Source organism: Plecotus auritus (assembly GCF_963455305.1).
Source record: "Plecotus auritus genome assembly, chromosome: 9".
Classification (NCBI taxonomy): Eukaryota; Metazoa; Chordata; class Mammalia; order Chiroptera; family Vespertilionidae; genus Plecotus; species Plecotus auritus.
This window is the reverse complement of record NC_137783.1, coordinates 111,050,355-111,078,264: the sequence shown is the minus strand read 5'-3', so window position 1 is coordinate 111,078,264 and position 27,910 is coordinate 111,050,355. Positions and strand designations below refer to the sequence as shown.

Here is a 27,910-nt window from a genome sequence, read left to right as displayed (position 1 = left end):
CAACAAAAAATATTTAAAAAACAAACAAAACAAAAAAAACTTGAAACTATTTTTCAACCAAGGAGACAATTAATTTGTGTAAAGAATTAGTTTTTGTAATATGTCAAATGAATCAGTTTAGATGGAAATATTCATTTATTTAGATAGAAAATAAATAAATGAATCTTTGGGAAAAAGATTCAGTGTAGTGTGCTAGCAAAAACTATCAGCATAAAAGTACTGATGGAGTTAAAGAACAGCGAAATCAATTTCCTCTAAGGCCCTACTGCATGACAATCAATGCAACCTGGGTGTGAACTCACATAGGACCTCCAGAGCAGTCCAAATAACTGATTTCCTCAAAGAATCAAAAGCTCAGTACTATGTTTTATAACCTATTAATTTATATTAAAATACATTTTAAAATCCTAATAAAAATTAGAAAACACATATTTTATTAATCTCACAAAAAATAGGTATAATTTTAATTAATTCACACCAGACAGCTATTGTGTTGGTTGTTGTCACTTTTTAAACTTAACAATCCAAGGGAAAAGAGGTCAGTGCCCCTGACTAAATAGTCAGGCATTGCATGTTTTAAAATTTTTTGCAGCGCATCAGTGTGCCGCAGCACACCAGTTGAAAAACGCTGACCTAGATGACTGTTGTTCATCCTTCAAACCTTGGCTTAAAGGCAACTTCCTTAGGAAAGTCTTTTATGATCACCACCAAGCCGACCCACAAACTCAGTCAAGTCCCTCTCTGTTCTTTGTTCACTTGTCTTGAGCATTTTTCCTTCAATTATAAACAGTGTTATGTAATTGTTTAAAGTCTGTCCTTCTCACTATAGTGAAAATTTCATGAAGGCAGGGGTGTATGTCTTTCTCACTATTATATTCCTAGGACCTAGCACATGGCCTACCATTTAGAAAGATTATAATAATTATGCAATGAATGAAAAAAAAGAAATGGATGAATATATAAATTCATTTTATAATACTGTACGAGGCCTATACAAAAAAAAAATCTTTTCATTATACAGTTTAAAAGGAGATCTTTATAGAGTAACAGATCTATAGTAGGCAATTATATTTTCAACAATGAGATACCATGGGAAACACAGAATTCAGTTACTAGTCAGTCTGAAGACCTGGGCTCAAGTTCTAGTTTAAGCAATATAATCATATGTAACTTTTCACTTTACTTTCAGTTCCCCAACTGGCAAACAAAGCAATAACAAAAATACCTGCACAATGTAACTCACAGGGCTATTTTAACAATTAAATGCAAATGATGTGGCACACAGATTCTTTTAAATGAATAAATAGCAACAGTAGCAGAATTATAAAAGAGAAGCACTTCTTGTTAACACAGTAGTGGTAGTTCTAAGATAGCGGTGTTTTTCATTCTGACAGGGGAAAAATAATAATGGCTTGTAGAGTGATTTAAATTTTTTATCTTATTTCACTATAAGTTATATTCACTTATACTACTTCATATAAGTAATTTTGAAGCAGAAGGAAAGGTATCAAGCATGTATGTATGGTATTTTACTATTCTGCTCAGGTCAGGAAATGAGGCTCAAAATTACAAAAGAAAGGAAAGAAATTATTTTAAGAACTTATCACATGTTAGTCACTAAGTCATGTAGTTTACATTTATCATACCATTTAATCATCATGATATCTTTGTAAGATAGGCATTGTCCCCATTTTGCAGAGAAGAAAAGTAAGAGAAAGGTTGTGAAATTTGTCTAAGGCTATCCACTTGGAAATTGCACTCCCATGGTCATAGCCTAGACTTTGCCGTTACCAACAACTAACTACCTCTCTGCTCTAACTCCAATTTAATTATCTATTTGCTGACCAATAACTCCCGTTAGCCCTCATTCCCTTTAGGATTTTGACTCTAACAATTACTCAACCTAGACTTTGCCATTACCAACAACTAACTACCTCTCTGCTCTAACTCCAATTTAATTATCTATTTGCTGACCAATAACTCCTGTTAGCCCTCATTCCCTTTAGGATTTTGACTCTAACAATTACTCAACCCCATCAGAACACGCACAATCCATTTGATCCTACCCCCTTCCCACGGTCTCCCAAACCTGTCATGATCCCCTTTCTCAGCTCCTTAACCTGCCTGGCTTCATGTCCACCATTATAATTACGTCCTCATGTACACTCTTACTGCCCTCACCCCCCCTTTCTTTTCATCATTATAATCCACAAGTTCCAACACTGGTTAAATCCAAAATTCTGTTTATATCATATCGATGTCTGTGCAACAGAACGTTGCTGAGAAAACCATAATCATGCTGCTTGTTCTCACTATAAATTGATGTCAATAAATTCTACTAGCGCCTTAGTGCTACTATCCAGCAATCCTCCTCTATTCCCCTAATCCACTTATTATCTCACTCTTCTAGATGGCTATTTTCTACCTTCTCCTCTCATCTCAAACCCAGGCCCAGAAATATAGCACCACACATCAAGCAGATTCTAGAAATGTGATAAGTTCATAATCTAAGATTAATTTATACAATAACTGATAACAAGGAAAAAGCATGGTGTTTAATAAATAAGTATTCATCCTGGCCGGTGTGGCTCAGTGGTTGAGCATCAGTCCATGAAGAAGATCATGGTTTGATTCTTAGTGGGGGCTCATGCCTGGGTTATGGTCTCAACCCCTAGTGGGGGGCGGACAGGGAGCAGCAGATTAATGATTCTCTCTCATCATTGATGTTTCTATCTCTCTCTCCCTTACTCTCTGAAATCAATAAAAACGTATTTTAAATAAATAAATAAATAAATAAATAAATAAACAAATAAATGAATGAATGAATAAATAAATAAGCAAGCAACAGTAGCAGAATTATAAAAGAGAAGCACTTCTTGTTAACACAGTAGTGGTAGTTCTAAGATAGCGGTGTTTTTCATTCTGACAGGGGAAAAATAATAATGGCTTGTAGAGTGATTTAAATTTTTTATCTTATTTCACTATAAGTTATATTCACTTATACTACTTCATATAAGTAATTTTGAAGCAGAAGGAAAGGTATCAAGGTATTGATGGTATTTTACTATTCTGCTCAGGTCAGGAAATGAGGCTCAAAATTACAAAAGAAAGGAAATGAGGCTCAAAATTACAAAAGAAAGGAAAGAAATTGAAAGAATGCAAGCAAGCATTCAAGTATATATTGTTCTTGTAGGAGGGGAGAGTATCTTGAGCCTAGGCAATGAGTAAGGCAGGGAGGATGACTGACTGCAGTTCAGTTGAGGTGTGATATGAACTGCAATACAACTGCAGCTTGACATGCCCAAGGGTTGGGTACCAAGGATGAAAGGAGAAATGGCAGACAAGGACAGAAAGGTAATTTGGAGCCAGGTTTCTCCATGGCTTTGAATATTTAAAAAAAATTATTTTATTTTATACTATTGGGAAGGAGAAACAATAGAAGATTTTCAAGCAGGGGAGTAACAGTAGGCCTACAGATAGTGGTATTGTAGCAAATGAAATTGTGAAAGGCAACAATCAAGCAGAGAAGCAGCAACTTAACATTCTTAAAAACAACAACAATATAATAAGATCGAGAAAGAAGTGAAAGTTGGAGGCAGCTGACTTTTTGGTTCCCAAGATGAAGACTTAATAAAGCATATGATCATTACTAGTTTATAGGCAATATTTAGAGAGGGATATAAAGAGTACTTAAAGCCGTCACTAGAGAACTGAGGGAACTTTAAGAAACATTTACATAGAAAGGACTTGCTATGGTTTGAATGTTTGTAAACCCTCCCAACCTCACCCCCGCAATTCATATGTGGAAATCCTAACCCCCAAAGGTGATGTTATTAGGAGATAAGGCTTTTGGGGACTGATTAGGTCATAAAGCAGATTAGTGTCCTTATAAGGGAGACCCCACAGAGCTCCCAAACCCTCTCCCCGATGTGAGGACAAACCAGAAGTTGGGAAGTTTGCAATTCAGAAAAGAGACTTCACTAGAACCCGACCATGTCTCGGACTTACAGCCCGCAGAACTGTGAGAAATAAACTTCTGCTATTTATAAGCCACCCCGTCTATGGAATTTTGTTATAGCAGCCTGGACAGACAAAGACAGAATGAAAATCTGTCTTCAGAGATTTAAAAAAAGGACCAAGAAAAAGGTAGTGTTCCAGAAGATCAGTTTCTATCAGCCGTGGGCAAACTACGGCCCGTGGGCCGGATCCGGCTGTTCTATCCGGTTCTCTTGGTCTCCTCTCCGCTCCTTTACTTTGAATTTATATTAGTTCACACAAACACTCCATCCATGCTTTTGTTCCGGCCCTCCGGTCCAGTTTAAGAACCCATTGTGGCCCTCGAGTCAAAAAGTTTGCCCACCCCTGTCTAGGCAAATGGAGGTAGTTTAATGGCATTAAATGGTGCATGTATTATCAGGCTGGCAATTTTTTTAAAAAGACTTATCACATGCCATATTGGTAAAAAATGAAAAGGAATAGGCAATTTGAAATCAAATATGAAGAAATGTAATATACGGGGGTGGTGGTGGTGGTGGTGCAAAAATAGGTTTACAGTTGTTCGTATGGAAAAATAATACAATAATTAACAAATAATAATACAAAATAAATTCTGTTTTGCATACTCACAACTGTAAACCTACTTTTGCCTCATCCCATATATTGACACAGAGTTTATGAAGGATAATTTACAATACTAATATTTTAAATATATAACCCCTTTGACCCAGCATTTCCCCCTCTACAAATTTACCCTATAAATACTTTCATAGTCCACAAAGACATAACTGTGTGCATACATGAGTTATCCACTGCAGCATTATTTGCAATAGTAATAAACTAAATAACCACCAACAGAGAAATGAATAACGAAACTACAATTTACTCATACTATGGCACCAGCACAGCCTGAATGTACTGGCATAAAATCTCCTTAAGTGAGTGTATAAGCAGGGGAGAGGTTACGGAAACATCCTATATAATACAGAGCTAATATGCTAATTAGACCAGAGAGCAGAACGACCTTCCTGAACGACCAGTGGGCGGGGGGCGGGGCCTCCAGGCAGCCTGGGCCTCAAGGGCCAAGCCCCTTGTACAAATTTTGTGCATCGGGCCTCTAGTATGTATATAATGATCCCAGTTCTGTTAAAAACAGCAAAACTGTGTATGTTCATGTATGTATCACACCGCAAAATATGGAAGAAAAGACCACATGCTTTTAGCAGCAATTACTCTGGGGGAGTATAAATATGAGTGGAAGAAGCTTGGGAAAAGCGGGGGCTACACTTTATACTGTTACACATGCTACAAACATGCATTTCTTGGGCAAGAATTTGTAAACTACCAATACAAATATAAAAAAAGTTAAAAGGAAAATTTTAAATGACTAGAATGAAAACAAACTCTAATAAACAAACAAAAAATTGGCAATTGCCATTCTCACTCTTGATCCTGATTTCTCTCTACTGTTTTTTTCACAACGGTACAACCATCCTCTCAGATGCCTAAGTTAAAAAACCAAGGAGTCATTCTATAGTCCTTCCTCTTTCTCTTTTTCCCTCTACTGCATTCTTCAGCCAGCAGATACTGATCAAGTGCTTTCTATATTCCAAGAGTTATTTTAGATATTGAGAACTACTTTAGTTTCCTAACTATAGAAAATATTTTATAGTTTGTCTCAAAACAAATTAGACACACACACACACACACACACACACACACACTCACCCTCTGCCAAATCAATTCCAAATTCTCTAGCTTCAGTTTTCTAAGTATATCTGAAATTTCCCCCACAATCTACTTTCTACTATAATTTCCAGGGTTCAAGTACGAGACAAGGGATTAAATTCTTGCAATTCTATTCTTTACAAATTCTTCTTCACATCCCTCTAATCCACTTTCATATTATTACTAAGTGAGGCTGAACATGTGATTCCTCTTGTGGAAATTCTTCAATGGTTCTAAGAAACTGTGATATGTAAAGTCCTTCATGATGCCTATCTATGTATCCTCCCAAAACTCCTCTCACCCTCCAACCCATGTACTTCACACCAGCCACACATAACTGCTCACTGTTACCTTACATTTATATTTTCTCATGCCTCCATGCTTTTAAGGATTTTTTCCTGCTTAGAATTCCTTTTGCACAACCCTGGCAAACTCCTGCATATCCTTTAAAATTCAGCTCTAGAAGCCTCATTTTCCTCTGCCGTTGCAATGCACCTATACTACTACTGAATACTACAAGTGTTTATACTGCCTGACTCCTGTAAGCTCCTTCAGCACAGGCACCATTTCCTCCAGTCCAACCCTAAAATCTACTTCCACAGCTAGCATGTAGCAGCTATCTCACATCTATCTTATGGATAAAGAATGAATCAATGAATGAATGTATGTTTAAGTAGCTGTGTTACCTTGAGTAATGCATATAACCTGACACTTAGTTTCACAGTATATAAAAAGACTATATAATTTTTATGTATGTCATCGGGTTGTTTTGTAGGTACTCAAGAAAAATCTCTATTTTTGTTTATTTCCCTGTTTTCCTTTATTATTCTACTAGAGGCTCAGTACACGAAATTTGTGCACGGTTGGGGTCCCTAGGCCTGGCCGGCGATCAGGACCAATCAGGTTCCCTGCTTTCCCTGCTCCTTCTTCCCTCACTGCTTGTGTCTGCCACCACTCACCCCCAGTTCCCTGTCCCAGCATGGGGCCTGGCCCTGATAGAGTGATCAGGACCTGCCAGCTGTGGGGAGGGACCAGGAGAGTGGCCAGCAGGCCCCATCGGCAATCGGGGCCTGTGGATAGGGGGCAGCACCTGCATTGAGCGTCTGCCCCCTGGTGGTCAGTGCATATCATAGCAACCAGTCGTTCCATCCTAACGGTCGCTTAGACTTTTATATATATAGATGTAGCAACTATATGGATCTACTACTTATAGTATCACTAGAGGCCCGGTACACAAAATTCGTGCACGGGGGAGGGGGAGGGGAGGAGAGGACCCTCAGCCCGACCTGCACCCTCTCCAATCCGGGAGCCCTCAGGGAATGTCCTACTGACAGCTTAGGCCCACTCCCCATGGATCTCTGCTCCCTGCGGGGCCTGCCTGCTTCACACCACGGCGATGGGCAAGCAGGCCCTGCTGGGGGCTGTCTGCAGGCCACGCTTGCCTGCTCCTGGGTCACTGCAGTGACAGCCAAGCAGGCCCTGCTGGGTGCTGCCTGCGGGCCCACTTGCCTGCTCACGGGTCGCCACAGCTACAGCCAAGTAGGCCCTGCTGTCTGCTGTCAAGCTGCGCGGCCGCCCTCGCCTCCCGGGGCCGGCGATGGTCCCGGGAGCCTGCGGGCTTGGTGCCCATCTCCAGGACCCAGGCCACTTGGCGCCACCCGCCCCTGGCCACTTGGCACCTGCATATGCAAATTAACCCACCATCTTTGTTGGGTTAATTTGCATACTCACGCCTGGTTGGCTGTTGGTCATCACAGAGGTACGGTCAATTTGCATCTTTCTCTTTTATTAGTGTAGATGCTACCTTCCAAGTTATCAGTCATTCCTGCAATTGTGAAGAACTATTAGGGTTTCTCCTGTACTTTCAGTTTTCTAGCCCCATTCATAAATTATCTGAGGATAAGATAATTATCTGATGATTTCATATACAGACTCAACCACACACTTTAATATGAGTTCTTAATTACTCTGGTTTTTCTGCTATTGTTTCATGGGCATTAGTCTTAACTCCAACCAGACAGCAAACTTTGAAATCTGTCTTTGACTTCTGGTTCCCACAACACTAAGTCTTGAGCACAAATGCCAATAAATACTTCTAAATTAATCTCAAAAAATATATTAACTTCTAAACAAAATTATAAAGACTTTAAAGATATCTATAGGTTACTGAGGACAGAATTTATGTTCTATTGTCATCTACCTTCTTTAAAATGTGTATGTGGGATATTGATTAGCCAATTTCTGGATACCTGTTTTTTAAATCAAACAATCAGTCAATCTGCTTTTTAAGTAACAAACAAACTTAGAAACTCTTTTCTCTTAAGCTCACAAAATCCCATCTTTCCAAATTTAGAATTTGTTTCAAAATAAAGAATCAGTGATCATGGTAGAACACTACTTGTTTCATTATTTCAATCTTGTTTCATTATTGTTGTAGTGTGTTTCATCTATAGGTTGCTGAGGAAATAATACCTCATTATCCTCTACTCTCTTAAATTCAATATGTGGGTATTAATTAATTTAAAAAAATGAAATATTAGTCTAAGACATAATAAATACATACATACATACATACATACATACATACATACATACAACGGGCAAGAACTACTTAAGTTACCTGTAATCATTCCGATCATCAGCTTTTATTCCAGGCCAATCTCTCTTCAGATATTGACTAGCCAACTTCTGGATACCCTGTTTAAAAAATACACGTATTTTATAAAATAAGTATTGTGCCAAAAGGAGACTCTTTTCCTAAAATACAGTACTTAGCAAACCCCATCTTTCCAAATATAAATTTAATTCTGAAGTAAAGAATCAATGTTGAGCCGAAACCGGTTTGGCTCAGTGGATAGAGCGTCGGCCTGCGGACTGAAGGGTCCCGGGTTCGATTCCGGTCAAGGGCATGTACCTTGGTTGCGGGCACATCCCCAGTAGGGGGTGTGCAAGAGGCAGCTGATCGATGTTTCTCTCTCATCGATGTTTCTAACTCTCTATCCCTCTCCCTTCCTCTCTGCAAAAAATCAATAAAATATATTAAAAAAAAAAAAGAATCAATGTTGAATGGTAGAACACTATAACTTATTTCATTATTGTTACAGTCTTCTTATCTCCATTTTAAGGAAAACCTGAGTATAATTATGAGAAAACTGAAAATGGGTATGCTTTTTACTTCACCAGCCATTGAAACAAACTAGCTCTGGTATATCACAGGGAACACAGTTGTCCACCTCCACAAAGCTCTGATTACACAGCTTGACATCTCAATTTCCCACCAGTCCTCTGCTGTGACATGTACTGTGTTTCTAAATTCCAGCAGCCAAATTTTCAAATACCAGGAAAGGTAGTATTACATTCAACTTGGAGCAGACAAATACATATTGGCTTATAAAATCAATGAATATTCTATACCAATACTTCTCAAGAGAGATTTAAAGGGGTTTTACTTTTTAAATAATACCATGGCACAAACCACTTCAACTGAAAAGGAAAATAGGCTTTACAAAGAAATATACCCAATTACTGTTATCAACACAACATGAACCTGAACAAAACAATATTTATCTATAATAGGTATGGTGGGTATCAAGATTTGAATAGAGAAGACTATTTTGCTGGTAAGTGAGGTTAAACTACTCACTTTAAATACAGAACATATTACCTTTAGATGGGAACATACGTGATCCTCTAACACTATACCAGGGACTGATGTAATGGATTAGAAATCATTAACTTTGGGATGCTCATCTCTATACTTTAAAAAGAATAGATAAAATGCTGAGATGAAGAACAATCACATTAATAGACTGCATACTCTAAGCAGAGGTTGCCCAAGAAAAATTAATGCTGCTCTCTCTCTATGGTACCTTTTTACTAAGGTCTGCTGCCAAATCAATTTGGCTTCATTAAATCCATTGTTGAATTCTTCTGTTTACTATTTCAATAGCCAAAGGGCTGTAGGAAATGTAGAGAAGCTCCTTGAATCTCAAGTTCCTCCTGAACTTGGTAAGAGTCTGGTTTCACTATTTCTAGGAACTGTGAATTCTAAGAAGTCACATAAAACTGCATATCCACAATACTACCACTTACATAACTTGTACTTTGGGAAACCCAATTACTAAGTCTTCCCTGAACATGTACAGTATTTTTTCACTTCTGCATCTTGTTCATACTGTTCCTATTTTCAGAAAACATCTTTCCACCACTCCCATTCCTAGTGGCTGAATTCTCACTGCCCCTCCTTTAAACTGATTTAAAAATTTTCAAAAGCATATTTTATTAAAATAGAGTAGATTATCATTCTTTCTGCATTTACTAGCTTGAATTCTTTTTAAAGAACTATCTCTCGTTGAACAATTTGGTTATCTCAGAGGAATGGCAAGATAAATATTTGATTGTCCAGTTTTGGTCCTAAGGTTAACAATGAATTTTTAAAGTAACATTATGAACTCATATACTTTGAGTAAAAGATGTGTTTGAATTTATTGTAGTTGCTACTCTTTTCATGCGCTAATTGTTACATCCTCACGTTGGCTCCCATATCATGACCCCACCAGACTTTGAGAGTTTCTTTTATAGTTCTTATTATAGATCTTTAGTTAAGCTAGTTTTCCAAGGAATTCTGAGTCCTTTCAGGGAGAAACCACATTTAAAGACCACAATTTAGGCACTTCCTTATCCTTTGGGTCTTACTTTGTACTTTTCTCTAAGAGGCCTTTTCTAATCACTGTATACAAAGTAGCTCACCTTTTAGCCAGTTACTTTCTCATACCACCCTAATAATTCATAATCCTTATTACACTGTTACTGTCTGGTTTAAATCAACATTATATATCAGTGATGCTCAGGTAAACGTAAGTACATATTATATGTCTACTGCACCAGTTTTTGTCTGTTTACTGACTATAAACTCCATCAGATAGGAATCTTGTCTTTAAAAAAAAAAAATCACTATGTCTCTAGGCTACAGCAGCAAAGAGCCTAACATTTAGTAGATGGCAATAATATTCACTGACTGCATGAATAAATGCCACCTACATTATTTTATTTCTAATGTATAATGCCCAAACTCCTTTTGTGTTTTTGCCATTCTCAGTTAGAAATGTTGGGATAAAAATTTCCTGGAAAAAAAATTTCCCTGGATCCTAATTTTCATATGCTCAAAGTTGGCGGGGGGGTGGGGGGGGGGGAGGGGAAGCAGGGAACTACATCAGATTTCTAAGCTTATGACCAGGTAGTTTTAATATAATAAATAATTTCCATAGTAAAATTAGAGTCAAATTTGACCTTCTCCACTATTGGAGGAAAACACGTATGTATACTAAAGAGCAATGAAAAAAACAACAACAGAAGTTTACTCCATACTTAGCACTACACATTACATTTTGTGAAGGTTCAAATGAGTCAAGTTCCCTGAATTCAAAGAACTCATAATATGTCAACAGATGTAAGAAGTAGATAAGGTAAAATGGGAGGCAATACATAGGTTACTGCCAAATAAATGGCAATATGTGATATAAGTACATAGATGAAGAAAAGATCATCTGAAATTTACTTAACAAATTACATCTAAATGATATGATAGTGACTTTTTCAGTTTAATCACTGCTAAAGTTGTTACAGAATACTTAATACAGAATGAGATATAATAAGAGGACTGAATTATATAAAACAAATGAACCTAAAAAGCATTTCAAAACATTTATTCCTCTGAACTCTGTTACGCTTTGTTATAACCACAGAGAAATTTGACACTAAGAGTATACAGGATTTACTTAAGATCACATAATTAGTTAAATTTGAATTAGAATCCCTAGTTATTCTAAATCTTTGCCCCCTTTTCCCCAAATCCCACCATTTTAGCTCAGATTTTATCTAATTCTTTAAAGAATTCTTAAATTACTTTAACTTATCTTTTTTGTGCATTATAAGTCACAAGAGCAAAGTCTAGAGCTCTCCCCTACAAAGTTGAACTGTATTAAACTGAATGAGCCCTTCAGAGATGAGATGAGGGATTCATGAAATAGACAAACAGTGAGACCTTTAGATGAAAGACTTTATTCAAGTTAGTTCACAGAGGCAGGAATCAGAACTTCTGTGTGCTTCATGCAGCTGTTCAAGATCTCATCTGCATGGACGCTCAAGAAATACTCTGTGGCCATTATAGGAAAAGTCCTAAATAACATTTCATGCCTCAGAAAGCATTCTATACTTGTTTCCTTTTTTATGTTATGCTTAAAGCTACATCTTATAAATAAACGGTTTATTTATATAGAAATAAAATCTACCTCAATTAAGTGTCTAAGGAAAATAAAGGTATGACTGTTTTAAAAAAGTGGGTTTTTTAAAAAATCACTCCCCCAGCTCACAACATTACTCTTTAAAACTGGTACACTAGACATATAATATGTATTTATGTTCACCTGAGCATCACTGATATATAATGTTGATTTGATTTCCAAATACAGTTTACTCTGGAGCAGTGGTTTCCATAAAAGGTTACTATAAATATACTCTTTGGAACATCCAATAACATCCCATTCCAACTTTTAAAAAGCCATCAGTGTCTGATGTAAGACTTGCTTTGTTTTATCTCTCAATATTGCTCTAACAAGTGAAGCAACACAAAGAAAGCCACTATTCAGTAGACACTAGGAAATGGACTGATGGCTTAACCTTCTGACCATTTACAACAGCAGGCTGAGCAGGAGTGTGCTCCATGGCTCTTGTACAGGTTATTCTGTATCTATTTCTTCCCAACATACAGATGGCTCCACAAAATTATGGGAAACTATGATGTCTATATACTATAACTTTCTGTCATGAAATTGCCAACATTATGCAAATTATGTTTAAAAATTAACTAGTCTACTACATAAGTTGGATACTTCTCAAACTGATGTAAATTATACAATTATTGTCTTTATTATTCTTAAGTTACTTTAATAGTAATAGAGAACTTCACCCCCACCCTTGAGGAAACTTCTGAAATATTTTTTATTGTCCTATTTTTCATTTCACCTGCTTGTGTTTTAGTTATATCCCCAATTAGAAGATTACTGCGTGAGAAAATCCTGGGAAGACAGTGGTGTAAGAAGCACCAGGAATTTATCTCCTAAGCCAGACTCAGTAGCAGAATTTGTCTCATATAACAATTGGAACTCTGATGAAGTTCATTTTGGCCTCTCACTGTATTTAGCTCAGAAGTAGTTACCTCCCATCTCCCAGCCCAGTGGCAGGCAGCACTTTTTCCTGGAGCAGCCTATATGTAGGGTGAGCAATAAGGGCCCCATCCTCCAAATATTCTGGATCTGCACTCTGATCGCTGATTCTGATCAAGGAGGTGGAGACAGAGAGGGGAGGCAGCCATTGTAGCACCCCTATTTGCCACTGAAGAAAAGTAAACAGAGCCTAAGGAACCTTTGGGACACCATCAAATGGACCAACACACACACTGAGGGGAGTAGAAGGAGAGGGAGGGGAAGGTACAGGAAGATTATATGAAGAAATAATGTCAGAAATGTCCCCAACTTGAAAAAAGATCATATAAAAAGCCAAGAAACTCAATGAATTCCAAGTAGGATGAACCCAGAGAACTACAGTGAGACACATTATAATCCCAGTGTCAAAAGCTAAGGACAAAGAGAAATACTTGAAAGCAATAAGAAAGAAGCAAATTGCCATATAAGGGCTTGCCAATAAGATTATCAGCAGATTTCTCAACAGAAACTGGGAGGGCAGAAGACAGTGGGTCCAGATATTGAAAGTGCTAAAAGAAAGAAAGTGCCAATTAAGAATATTATATCCAGCAAAACCATCCTTCAAAAGTGAGGGGGAAATTAACTGACATGATTGTCTAGTGATGAAAAAGCTAAAAAAGGAGACAACAAAAGTGATCCTTTGGATTTTGACTTTATGTAACTGACTGGATGATGGTATCTCCCCCAGGGATAAATATACTGGTAGGCTATTTGATTACAGAAAGGGTTGTTGGATTATAATACAAACAATACTAGGTTTAGCAGAAGTATAAGAAAAGAGAAAACACCACTATCTCTCCTAAAGTGAGATATGTCAGGAAATCTATGTAAACTTAAGTGCATTAGAACTAGATCTGAAAGAACAAATAGGAATTTGATCAACTGAAAAACGAAGAAGGGCTTGGCATAACTCAGGTAAAAACAAACAAACTGGTGATGTAAAAAATAGTAGGGGAAATGTGGAAGATGGGTTGGTGGAGTAAATTTTTACTTGTGAGCATCCAACTTGTTCTTTGAAACTTATGCTGACATACAGTGAATTCCTTTTTTAGTGCCCAGGAGATATCTACTCTCAAAGCAGCTTTACATAAAGTTATTCTCTTTCTCTAAGAAAGATTCTCAATGTCTTTCTTTTCCTCATTTTAAAATAAAAGTGCCATTAATATTGTAATGCTTATAATAGAATCATAAAAATACATTAAAAAAGATATTTCCTTGGAACTGGGATGTATCATCTTGAGTTAATTCACTACACTTACATAAAACACATAGCATTGCTTTCAATATACAGAAGAGACATAAAAGTCACCTGCCTGAAATACGGTTAGTTCTCTACTGAATATTATGATAATTTCATAAGAGAAAGTATATGTATAAATCCTGTTGGACTTTAACAGAAAGGAAATGTTAAATGTTCAGTTTAGATAATGCTGTTGCTAACATGTGTATATAACTTGGAAGTTTGTTTAAAAGGTATACTCCTTTCAGGAGGCACAAGGTCAAATCTACCTGATGCCAGTTATTTAATAATTTTCTAGTTTACGTCAATGATCCCCCCTCCAGTCTTGTTTTCTCCTATAGAGTCCCTCCATTTATTCCCAAAGAAATTTACCTGCAAGCTTTAACTAAGAGAAAACCCTATTAATTAAAAAGCACTGACTTAGCTTATCTCTACTATTTCGATAGTTTTTACTTCACATTCCATTTTTCAGACCTAGATTGTTTAACCAAGAAATGACGGTTACACTTTTATGAATGTTTTTCCTTTCCCCCACATCTTGTGAATTTTTCTGTCCAAACTGCTGGAAGATATTAGTAAGAAAAAGCAAAAATTTTTCACTGTGTGTCATAGTCATCTTCTAATAAAGATTAATATTATTTGTTAGCAAAACTGACTTTGGCGGAATTAATTTTATAATATTTAAACATTACCAGCTGGAAAAGAAATTATGGCTTATCAAATTTTATAGCAAAATGCATGTAACTTTAGCTTATTTAGAACATTAAGAAGTCACTATACATCATAAAATTTGTAATTTTTAAAATTTTTTGTTAAAGTCATATTTCAAGGCTTAGGTTAATTGATACCTATTTGTATGACAAGTATACCTCTCTAACATGAAGGTTTTAATTGGGGGAGAGGGGAAACAACCTAGTTGCTGTTGTTTTTAACAATAAGAAAAGTGTTAGATTAGTCAGCATGATTGAACTGCCCACTTGATCTCAAAGACAGCTGTAAAAGCAGTTCCTTCTTCAAAGCAGAACTGGAATGTATCAAATCAGCAAGCAAATAATTTCATGTGCTTGACCCTTAGTCATCTCAAAATAGTTTACTTTAGAGAATATCATAGAGATTATCATCTGCAAATCACCTTAATCAGATGAAAACTGCTGTATAGTACAACACACCAAGGCAAACAATAGAGTGCTGCTAAAAACCCCTTCATGTATATATGATCATTTTGTACACCCCCAATAGTGTGAACAACCTACTGTAGAGACCACTGATTAGATCATGGGTTTTGGCCTCAGACATGACGTGTATTATATATATGTGAACTTGGGCAAGTTATTTGATCTCACCTTTTGTCTCATCACCTGTAAAATAAGGATAATACTTTTGTAGGTGAATAGATAAACCGCAGCACATCCAGACAATGGAATATTCTTCAGCACTAAAAAGAAATGAGCTATCAAGTTATAAGGAGACATGGAGGAAAATTAAGCACATGTTACTGTGTGAAAGAAGCTGATCTGAAAGGCTACATAATGTGCAATTCCAAAAACGGCCAAACTATGGAGACAGTAAAAGGATCAGTGGTTTCCATGGGTTAGGTGGAAAGGAAGAAACCAATGGGGAAGTACAGAAGATTTTTAAGGCAGTGAAACCATTCTGTATGATATAACAATGCTGGGCACATGTTATTATACATTTGCCAAAACTCACAGAATGTACAACATCAAAAGTTATCCCAATGGACTACATCAAAATAAAAAGCTTCTGCACAGCAAAAAACCACACAAACAAAACAACAACAACAGTAATAACAAAAACACATCAATGAAACAAAAAGGGAGCCCACTGTATGGGAGCCCATATTGACAATGATACATCTGATAAAGGGTTAATATCCAAAATATATAAGGAACTCATACAACTTAACAAAAGGAAGATAAACAATCCAATTAAAAAATGGGCAAAGGACCTAAATAGACACTTCTCCAAAGTGGACATACAGATGGCCAAGAGACATATGAAAACATGCTCAAAGTCACTGATTATCAGAGAGATGCAAATTAAAACGACAATGAGGTATCATCTCACACCTGTCAGAATGGCTACCATCAATAAATCAACAAATGGTAAGTGCTGGTGAGAATGTGGAGAAAAAGGAACCCTAGTACGCTGCTGATGGGAATGCAAACTGGTGCAGCCATTATAAAAAACAGTATGGAGTTTCCTCAAAAAATTAAATATGGAACTCGCATCTGACCCAGTGATACCACTTGTAGGAATATATCCTAAGAAACCCGAAACACCAATCAGAAAGAATGTATGCACCGCTGTGTTCATTGCAGCACAATTTACAATAGCTAAGATCTGGAAACAGCCCGAGTGCCATCAGTAGATGTGTGGATAAAAAAACTGTGGTACATTTATACCATGGAAAACTATGAACCAGTAAAAAAGAATTTCTTACCCTTTGATACAGCATGGAGGGACCTGAGAATATCATGCTAAGTGACACAAGTCAGTCAGAGAAAATAAGTATCACATGATCTCACTCATATGTGGAATCTAAGTTACAAATAAACTGATGAACGAACATGGAAGAATGGAACAGGGTGCAGAATCTCAGAGGGAAGGCAGAGAAGGGTGGGTGGGTGGGTGGGTGGGAGGAAAGATCTTGTATGCATATATGCATAACCCATGAACACAGACATAAGATGGTGAAGGCCTGGGGCGGGAGCAGGCTGGAGGGAGTCAATGGGAGAAAAAGGGTGACATATGTAATACTTTCAACAATAAAGAATTATTTTTTTAAAAGTTACCCCAATGTTGGTTTTGAGTGACAATGATGTGTCGATGTATATTCATTGGCTGTAACAAATGTACCACTCTGGTGTAGGTTGATAGTGGGGGAGGCTGTGCATGTGTGGGGATAGAGGATACATGGGAACTCTGTACTTCCTGCTCAAAATTGCTGTAAAATTAAAACTGCTAAAAATTAAAGTAGATGTAAAAAGTACAATACTATTTATCTCAAAAGATAGTTATGATAATCAAAGGAAATTAAATATACACAGTACCAGATATGTATACTACAGGTACTAAATGTCTCCTAGCAGTATTCAATCTTTCATTCATTACTATAAATTTAATGAGAACTAAGAGAAGTGATCATTGTCAAAACCATGTAAATTTCCCCCCAAAATAACTCTGGTAATTTTTTAAAATGTTACTAATTCACTGACCACTTATTTGATACTGAGACTTTTCTTATATAGTATGATTACAGGATCTTTCAATTACAAGTTAATTCTAACATGAAAAATTAAATTCAGTTGGTCATTATGTACAAGAAATACCAACACTATCACATGTAAGTTTTTAAAAAACTGAGAAATTTCCCATCACAGGCTGAATGTCAATGATTAACAAAATTAGTTAACATAGCAATGTGTGGATTATTAGGACAAAAACTTCCTAAATGAGTAATGAGGCTAATTATCAAGGATAATTAATAATTATTCATTTATTTTAAGACCTTAGAAATTTTTTTCCTTTGTTAATTTTAAAATTTTAATTAATTATTCCACATAAGTGAAATGGACTCCTAGAAAACAGACAACATTTCATTTATAATTTATAGGATGACTACAAATCATTTTGAAGTTCCTTTTTAAATTCTCACATTCCTAATTAATATTCATGAGGATAATTTCACAAAAGCAGATACAAAACTATGCCAGAGGGGACATGGAAATATATAGTTGTGCCAGTGAAATAGGCAGAAAATTTATCTCTCCCCAAAATGGAAGATTTAAGTTCAACACAAATATTTCCTAAATAGTTTTATAATATTTAATCAAATTATTCATTACTCAGAAATAACACTGGAGAAACAGATAATAATGTTGCACAAAGGCCGAGTTCATTTGTTCTGGACAGGTGGCCAGTCTGTAGCTCTGTGTCAGCAGCCCAAACCCGCCCACAATAGCCCTAAAGACGATTATGCAAATACCAGCCAACCCAGCTATTTTCCCAGGAACAGGAGAAGGGCTCCTAGAAGCTATAATTGTTCTGCAGTCATGTGGAAAAACAAGCAGGTTTTTTTTCCCGTTTTCTTTTTTTTCTGGAAGCAGAGTGTTTTCATTAAGGGCACAACTACAATATGTGTGAGATTTACAAACTCACACATACACATACAAATACATCATGAAAAGACCTGGAAGAACCCTAAGTGTATATTTACTAAATGAAAGAAGGCTACACACTGTGGGGGGGGGGGGTATCGTTAGTCTGTGCATATATGTGTGTTAGTGTTTGAGGTACGCAGGACGCCTCCCAAAAAGTATACGTACTAACAGCTGATAGCGCAATTTAAAAAAAGTGAAGTGTATTTTAATAAACACTACCTTTATAATTATTCAAAGTGTGTGTACACATTTTTGGAGGCCATCCTATATTTCTCAAACACCATACACAGCTTGTTCCATGCTCTCCCCAAGCTCTCCTTCTAGGTGGCTCTGCCTTCTTCACAACACCAAGTCTCCTCTGATGACTACACCTTTCCCCACCAATAAGATAGATACAGTAATGCACTGACTTTGAGCGCTGTATGAAACAAATATTCGCTGGCTAAGCTGAGATAAAAACCATTCTTACTCCATATATGTAATGCATTTTTCTTTTTCATCCAGGGCAAAAGAAAACAGGCTGAAGATAGAAACACATCAGGTTTGAAGTGCAACATTGACGAGGGAATGGTGTTCCTTAGCATTTATTAATTAATGTTATCTCATCAAAGTTTTTGTTTTTTATTTTAATAAAAGTCATCAGAATCCTTAGTTTCTAAATAGCAGTTTTTAAAGTTACTCGCTCTAAAACCTGATTTTACAATTCCCTCTGGAATTAGTTATTTCAAATATTACTGCTGTTGGATTTTTTATTCTGCAAGATTCGAAACCAGTACTTTTTCCCTTTTTCTTATCTATCTTGTCCTACTCACCCCATAATCCTCTCCTCTATAAAATAAAGGGATATTACCTGCTTTATTTAGTAAGAAGCTAAGATGCTACTTCTTCATATATGGCACTTAATAGTTTCTAGAAATCATGTTATACTATTTAAGGGAGGATTTTTCTCAAACGCTTATAAACAGAGATTATAATATGATTCATAGGTGTCAAATATATTATTTTAAAATAAGATACTACCAATTTTTAAGTGTTTAAGAATACATGTACTGTTAAGGTTAAATCAACCATTAAGTAGATAACTTCTTTCACCTCACTAGCGTTACAGATATGAGATTTTAGGAAATATAAAAACACCACTGTCCATGACACAAATTCATACCCAAAACTATTTTTAAAATGACTCTGCTCCAGTTTTGAAATTATTATTCCTTGTGGTAAACTTACACAAAGTGTTTTGTTTACATTACTTACAGCATTTATCATATCCTTACTTTAAAACACTCATTCACTCAATCATTCATTCCTTGGCCCTAAGTTCAAACAAATGAGTAAGTCTGAGTAAGTCACAGTTTCTATATTCAAGGAACTTACACTCTAGTGAGAGAAAAACCTAATTGTTTAAAAATGTTTTCAGTGGTGGCCAATATAACTCAATGATTAGATTGTCGGCTCTGGCACCAAAGGGTCTCAGGTTTGATTCCCAGTCAAGGGCATGTACTTGGGTTGTAGGTTTAATCCCCAGTCCCAGTCAGGGCGTATGGGAGGCAACCAATTGATGTGTCTCTCTCACATCTCTCTCTCTCTCTGTTTCCCACTCTCTCTCTAAAAATCAATGGAAAAAAATATCCTTGGGTGAGGATTAACAACAACAACAACAAAATGTTTTCAATACATTCTGATGCAGGTAAAGAATAGATACACAAAAGTGAATGTGGTATACTATATTTACTGTTCAAAAAATTTATAGGGAACTCATACATCTTAACCAAAGGAAGATAAAAAATCCAATAAAAAAGATGGACAAGGACTTAAATACACTTTTCCAAAGTAGACATACAGAAGGCCAAGAGACACATGAAAACATGCTCAAAGTCACTAATCATCCTAGAGATGCAAATCAAAAGGACAATGAGATACCATCTCACACCTGTCAGAATGGCTATCATCAACAAAGGACAAGTGCTGGCAAAGATGCAGAGAAAAAGGAACCCTCGTGCACTGCTGGTGGGAATGCAGACTAGTGTAGCCATTGGCGTTTCCTCAAAAAATTAAAAATGGAACTGCCATTTGACACAGTAATCCCACTTCTAGGAATATATCCCAAGAAAACAGAAACACCAAACAGAAAGGATATGTGCACCCTATGTTCATAGCAGCACAATTCACCATAGCTAAGAACTGGAAACAGCCTAAGTGCCCATCAGCAGATGAGTGGATTAGAAAACTGTGGTACATCTACACAATGGAATACTACACTGCTTGTAAAAAAAAAAAGGAATTTTTACCATTTGCAACATCATGGATAGAACTGGAGAGCATTATGCTAAGTAAAATAAGGCAGTCAGAGAAAGATAAGTATCACATGATCTCACCCATTTGTGGAATATAATGAACAACATAAACTGATGAACAAAAATAGAACCAGAGTCATAGAAGCATCGAACAGGCTGTCCAACCTATGAGGGAAGGCGGGGAGTGAGGGGGTAAGAGCACAACCAAAGGACTTGTATGCATGCACATGAGCATAACCAATGGACACAGATAACAGGGGGATGAGGGCATGTACTGGGGGGTGGGGGTGGTCAGTGAAAGGTCAATGAGGAAAAAAGGAGACTCATGTAATACTTTAAACAATAAAGGATTTAAATTTAAATTTAAAAATTTACACAAGACTCATCGATCATACTGCCATTAAAGAAAATAAATAATCCTATATAATAAAGACGTAATATGCAAATTGACCCCCACGCCCTCAAAAGATGGCCATCCCATGTCATAAGATGGCTGCCCCACATCATCACAAGATGGCTGCCACAAGATGGCTGCAGGGGAGGGCAGTTAGGGAGGACCAGGCCTGCAGGGGAGGATAGTTAGGGGGGGGGGAGGAACCAGGCCTGCAGGGGAGGACAGTTGGGGGCAATCACGCCAGCAGGGGAGGGCAGTTGGGGGCAAACGGGCTGGCAGGGGAGCAGTAAGGTGTCAATCAGGCCGGCAGAGAAGCAGTTAGGGGGTGATCAGGCTGGCAGGCAGAAGCAGGTTAGGGGCAATCAGGCAGGCAGGCAGGTGAGTGGTTAGGATCCAACAGTCCCGGATTGTGAGGGGGATGTCCGACTGCTGGTTTAGGACACCCGGCAGTCGGACATCCCCCGAGGGGTCCCAGATTGGAGAGGGTGCAGGCTGGGCTGAGGGACACCCCCCCCCCCAAGTGCATGAATTTCATATACCGGGCCTCTAGTTTTAAATATTCACACAAGAAAACTCCAGGCCACATATGGCTTCACCATAAAAAACTTCCTAACAATGAAGAAACTTAGAGAAAGTCTTTAAGAAGGGGAAAGAGAATATTCTCAACTCATTTTATAAAGCCTTGATATCAAAATTCAAGAAGAAAACATATCAGAAGAAAAATTACAGTCTTTACTCATGAACAAATGGCATCCAACAATATATTAAAAAGATAAAACATCAAGACTAAGTGATTTTCACCCCAAGAATTCAAACTTGACTTAGCATTGGAAAAATCAATTAATATTATTTGCCACAAATTGAAAGTTAATCATGTAACTGTCTCAATAGATAAAACAATTGATAAATCCAAAATCACTCATGATAAAAATTCTTAGCAAACTAAGAATAGATGGGAATACCATAAGTTGATATTTAAAAAACTTTACAGCAAACATCACAGTAACTGATGAAGGGTTAAAAATCTTCCTTTGAGGCAGAAACAAGACAAGGATGTTGCTTTTACCACCTTCATTCAACACTGTACTGGAGGCCCTTGACAGTGAGATAAAGCTAGAAAAATAAATAAAAAGGTGCAGGCAGTCCTCACTTTCCATGGTTCCAATATGCATAAATTTCAGTTACTTACAGGTTAGTTAAATTATCACTGGTCCAACAACACAGTTTGAATTTTAGTTACTCATATATTAAACTTGAGTAACTACATAGAGTACAGACTTGACTGCTAGTTCTTTGGTCCACAAATCACTGCAAATTACAGATGTGTTCATGCGCAGCGACCAATCACTTCACTTCTTTCAAAGTCTGTCAGTGATTCATCACTGTGCATCTGTTATTCAGTTCCCACACAGACAGTAAAGATTTAACTATGTTGCCTCTTTGTCTTACAGTGATAAACTCACATGACACTATAGAAAAATGTATAATCAAAAGAGAGAGTTAGCCAACAAAGATGAAACTGCTGCAAAGAAACAAAGAGATAATGTTGGAGGGAAATTCTAACCAGATATAAATATAGCTATAGAAGCAATAGCTGACTATGGGCACGTTGATACCACTGCCATTTTAGAGACTGTAGCTAGGAAGTCAGATTAATGCAAAACACATTATAGAAACTCTCAGAAATATTTGATGACACTGTAAGTACAAAGGATAAAGTTGGAAACTAACCCAAGTATAGAAAAGACAATAACAATTCACCAAGGCATATGATGAGAGAAAGGCAATCACTGATCCTTGGATGGGGCTTCCAGTTTCTGGTTCTGCACTTAAGGAGCTTGTACATCACCACTCCATCCTAACAACAAGTAAAAAGCTGAAGAGACTGGAAAATCTCTTCAGGGAGATGCAAACTGCTGCCCCTTAGATTAGAGAGGGAGACAGGTGACTTAACTGGTGCAGAGACTCAAGAGCAGAAACCTTTGGAAACCGGTGCCAGGGTAGGAAAACATGAATTATGATTGACAAATTACGGGAGGTTCTATGTGAACAACTAAGAGTTAAACACTCTGGGGGGCACAGTCATAGGGGGAACCCCACAATACTGTGAGAATTACCTCCAGGAGCTCTGATAAACTCCTGGTATAGCATACAACCACTTTGGGAAATTATCTAGTAAAATTTAAGACACAATTTAACCCTATGATTCAGCAATTCTACTCCTAATACATGACATAGGAAATCTCATGCATATGTGCAACAGGAGTCATGTACATAAACGGTCATTCCTCATAAAAACCAATAAACGAAAACAACTCAAATGTGTATCAACAGTAGAATGGATAAACTGTGGTTTATATATACAACAGAAAGCTATGCAGTTGTGAAAATAAACAAATTATAGGAACATAAAATAAGACAGCTTGAATCTTATTAAAATAAACAAATTATAGCAACATAAAATAAGATAGCTTGAATCTTAACCAGTATACATACTGGGCCCTCTTGCAATCCGGGACCCCTTGGGGGATGTCGGAGAGCTGGTTTCAGCCTGATCCCTGCAGGCCAGGCCCAGGGATCCCACCGGTGAACAAATCCGTGCACCAGGCCTCTAGTAATTATATACTAATATTTAGTATACATTTCTATTGCTGGCATTTAAAAATTACACCTATTAGAATAGAGAAACCAAGATGGCGGCATAGGTAAACACCTAAACTGCTGCCTCGCACAACAATTTCAAAACTACAACTAAAAGACAAAACTGACACCATCCAGAACCACAGGAAAGCTGGCTGAGTGGAAATTCTACAGCTAGAAGGAAAGAGAAAAGCACATTGAGACTCAGAGGAGCTGCAAAAGGCTGAGGTACAGAGACGCGCGCATGGAGAGGACTGGCGGCTGAGTGCATGGCTGGCTTTCTCAAGCGGGAGTGAGACGGAAGCTCCTTACTGCGCTGAACTCCAGGTCCAGGCGAGACCCTGGGAACCCAGACTCATACGGGGGGAATATGGACTGTCCGGAAAAGAGAAAAACACACTGAGACTCAGGAGCTGCAGAAGGCAGAGGTCCGGAGGCGTGCGCGCACGGAGAGGACTGACTGCTGAGTGTGCGGCTGGCTTTCTCAAGTGGGAGGGAGACGGAAGCTCCCGACTGCACTGAACTGCAGTTCCAGGCGAGACTCTGGGAACCCAGACTCATTCGGGGAGAAACTGGACTGTCTGGCAGCGGGCGAAACTCGAGGTCGGCGTTGTCTCAGAGGTGCTTGCAGCGATTACCAAGGGTCACTGAGACCCAGGGGCCTCATAAGGCAGGGCTGATGGGAAGCCAAGGCTGTCTGTTCCACCCTGAGACTCAGCTCCATCAAAGCTGAGCACAGAGGCTTTTGCAATTTTGCAAGTCTTGTCTCATAAGGGTGTCTCAGCACCGAACTTCTCCCATCATAGACACAGCTGATCCTCACAGCCAACTGGCCTGGAGGTCAATTCCTCCCAGTGATACCAACAACAATCAAGACTTAACTGCAACAAGGCTGTGCACACAGTCCACAAAGGGGTGCACCAAGAGTGTCCACCTCAGGTAAATGGGGAGGCTGAGCCACTGTGCCCTAGAGGACACCTAGCACACAAAGCTACTCTACCAATTCAGGGAAGCAGCAAAAATGTGGAGACAAAGAAACAGATCACAAATGAAAGAAATGGAGGAAAGCAAACGACTGGATATAGAGTTCAAAACCATGGTTATAAGGTTTTTCAAGAATTTCCTAGAAAAGGCCGATAAATTTAGCAATACCCTCGAGGATATGAAAAAGGACCAACTAGAAATTAAACATACACTGACTGAAATTAAAAAATATTATACAGAGACCTAACAGCAGACTAGAGGACCGCAAGAATCAAGTCAAAGATTTGAAATACAAAGAAGCAAAAAACACTCACCCGGAAAAGAAAAAAGAAAAAAGAATCCAAAAATTTGAAGATAGTGTAAGGAGCCTCTGGGACAAATTCAAGCGTACCAACATCAGAATTATGGGGGTGCCAGAAGAAGAGAGAGAGCAAGATATTGAAAACCTATTTGAAGAAATAATGACCGAAAACTTCCCCCACCTGGTGAAAGAAATAGACTTACAAGTCCAGGAAGCGCACAGAACCCCAAACAAAAGGAATCCAAAGAGGACCACACCAAGACACATCATAATTAAAATGCCAAGAGCAAAAGACAAAGAGAGAATATTAAAAGCAGCAAGAGAAAAACAGTTAATTACCTACAAGGGAGCACCCATACGACTGTCAGCTGATTTCTCAGCAGAAACTATGCAGGCCAGACGGGAGTGGCAAGAAATATTCAAAGTAATGAATAGCAAGAACCTACAACCAAGATTACTCTGCCCAGCAAAGCTATCATTCAGAGTTGAAGGTCAGATAAAGAGTTTCACAGATAAGAAAAAGCTAAAGGAGTTCATCACCACCAAACCAGTATTACATGAAATGCTGAAAGGTATTCTTTAAGAAGAGATAGAAGAAGAAAAAGGTAAAGATAAAAATTATGAACAAATACATATCTATCAACAAGTGAATCTAAAAATCAAGTGAATAAAAAATCTGATGAACAGAATAAACTGGTGAATATAATAGAATCAGGGGCATAGAAAGGTAGTGGACTGACAATTCTCGGGGGGAAAGGGGTGTGGGGGTGCAGGAAGAAACTGGACAAAAATCGTACACCTATGGATGAGGACTGTGGGGGGGAGGTAAGGACAGAGGGTGGGGTGGGAACCAGGTGGAGGGGAGCTATGGGGGGAAAAAGAGGAACAATTGTAATAATCTGAACAATAAAGATTTATTAAATTTAAAAAAATAAATTACACCTATTATGTTTCATAATTTAAAAAATTTCCTCATTATATGTGACTATATCATTAAATCATTTAAGAGATTAGATGGAATATATAAATATATACATTTACACTAATATGCTAAATTTGAAGAATCTTATTTCCTAATGATGGTATTTTCCCACTTCCTTTCCTCCATTGGTATATACATAGTAGACACTCAGTAAGAGCTTAATTAACTCAGAAGATAACTAACACAACAGTACCAAATCACAAGATCACATGAATCACTTAAAAGGATCACTTTATAATAACATTAGATAAATTTAAGAATATAGGCTAGTATCACAAATCTTTAAAAAGATACAGCACATTAATATTTAACATTTATATCAAATTTTACCTCTCTGCATCAAAGATTAAATCACTAAAAGGATCTATTCAGTAGTGAAAGCAAATATTATTAGTTTTCATAAGCAAGTATTCATCATTCTATCCAGTTTTCTGGGTAACCTGACAAGTAATATATAATTTAAAATTTCTATTTGTTTAATTGCTCCTTCCTATCTTGGTTACCAGATCCATGAACCATTTATGTAATTAGAGGAATTAATCAGCTAAATTACACACAACTTTCATTGTTCTCTTAAAGCACTGACATAATGTACACAGTATGGAGAGATTAAATCATATTTTCAGATTAAAAAAACTATTTCTGTATTTTTTTCAATCAAACATGTGTCAGAGACTGCTAGCTTTACTGGTATCTGTGTTCTCCTATTCTTCAAAACACACTGATGAGTTTTTCCAGCTTCCTCTTATTAAATTAAATGTGACCATTTGAGTTCTGGCCAACAGGATGTGAGAAGTAATGTGTACTACACATTTAGGTCTGGCCTATTAAGACTGCCTATATGCAATCCTTTTCCTTCTCCCCTTCTGCTACCCAGATGCAGAGGACGTGAGCCCTAAAGAATCTTGGATTAAAGTCATCGAAATCACTAACTCATCACATGAAGGCCATCAATTTTTGTTGTTGTTAATCCTCAACTGAGAATATTTTTTCTGTTGATTTTTTTTTTAAGAGAGAGAGAGGAAAGGAGGCGGGGAGGGAGAAAGGTTGGGGGGGAGAGAGGGCGAGAAAGAAGGAGGAAGAGAGAGAGAGAGAGAAACAATGATATGACAGAGAGATATCGCTTGGCTGCCTCCTGCATGTGCCCTAACCAGGGCCAGGAATGGTACCTGCAACCCAGGTACATGTCCTTGAGCGGTAATCGAACCTGAGACCCTCTGGTACACAGACCGACCTCTAACCTTGAGCAACACTGGCCAGGGTCATTCAACAAATTTTTGCAATAAAGTGGTAAGTGAATAAGAAATAAATTTCTTTTTGCTAAACCTCAGAGATTTTCTGGTTGTTGGTTAAAGCAATTAGCCTTTCCTGAGAAACACAGATCATTTACCAGTGAAAGTTATTAGTAACTCTGTTTCCAAATTTGTTACTATTGACACATTCAGAGCCTGCCACTATCCTGTATATCGCCTTTGTATGATTCAGAGATCATTTTAGTAGATATATTAGGAAAAAGCACCCCTATGGGAGGACATAACTCCACAGGAAATAGCTTGGCAAGGCAACCATATCTCTGTGAAGGAAAGAGGTCCCTTTCTCCAAGGGACTACAAGGCTTACCCGGAAAAGCCAGGACCAGATTTCAATTTCAGATAGATAGATAGATAGATAGATAGATAGATAGATAGATAGATACATAGATAGATAGATAGATATTCATTCAATTTTATTATTAGCAAGGGCACAACTGTACAACTATTCTAAAAGGCCCTGGAAATACTTCTCTACTACTCCTTTTCCAACAATAGGAAAAGGATACTCCTACAGTTTCTAACTAGGGCATTTTCTGTATCAACTATAATTCACAGTAAAACAGGCACATATTAATTTTTTTGCATATATACAAGGT

The 27,910-nt window shown here is 37.5% G+C and overlaps 1 protein-coding gene across 3 annotated transcripts in view; it reads right to left on the bottom strand.

Annotated features, from left to right (window-relative positions):
* FCHSD2 (FCH and double SH3 domains 2) overlaps positions 1-27,910 on the bottom strand; it is a 228,672-nt gene that overhangs the window by 118,461 nt on the left and 82,301 nt on the right. For all 3 annotated transcript variants that reach the window (XM_080688538.1, XM_080688539.1, XM_080688540.1), the window contains one exon: positions 8,345-8,421. In XM_080688538.1, the coding sequence (XP_080544664.1) occupies positions 8,345-8,421 (77 nt within the window). The remainder of the gene's footprint in view (positions 1-8,344; positions 8,422-27,910) is intronic.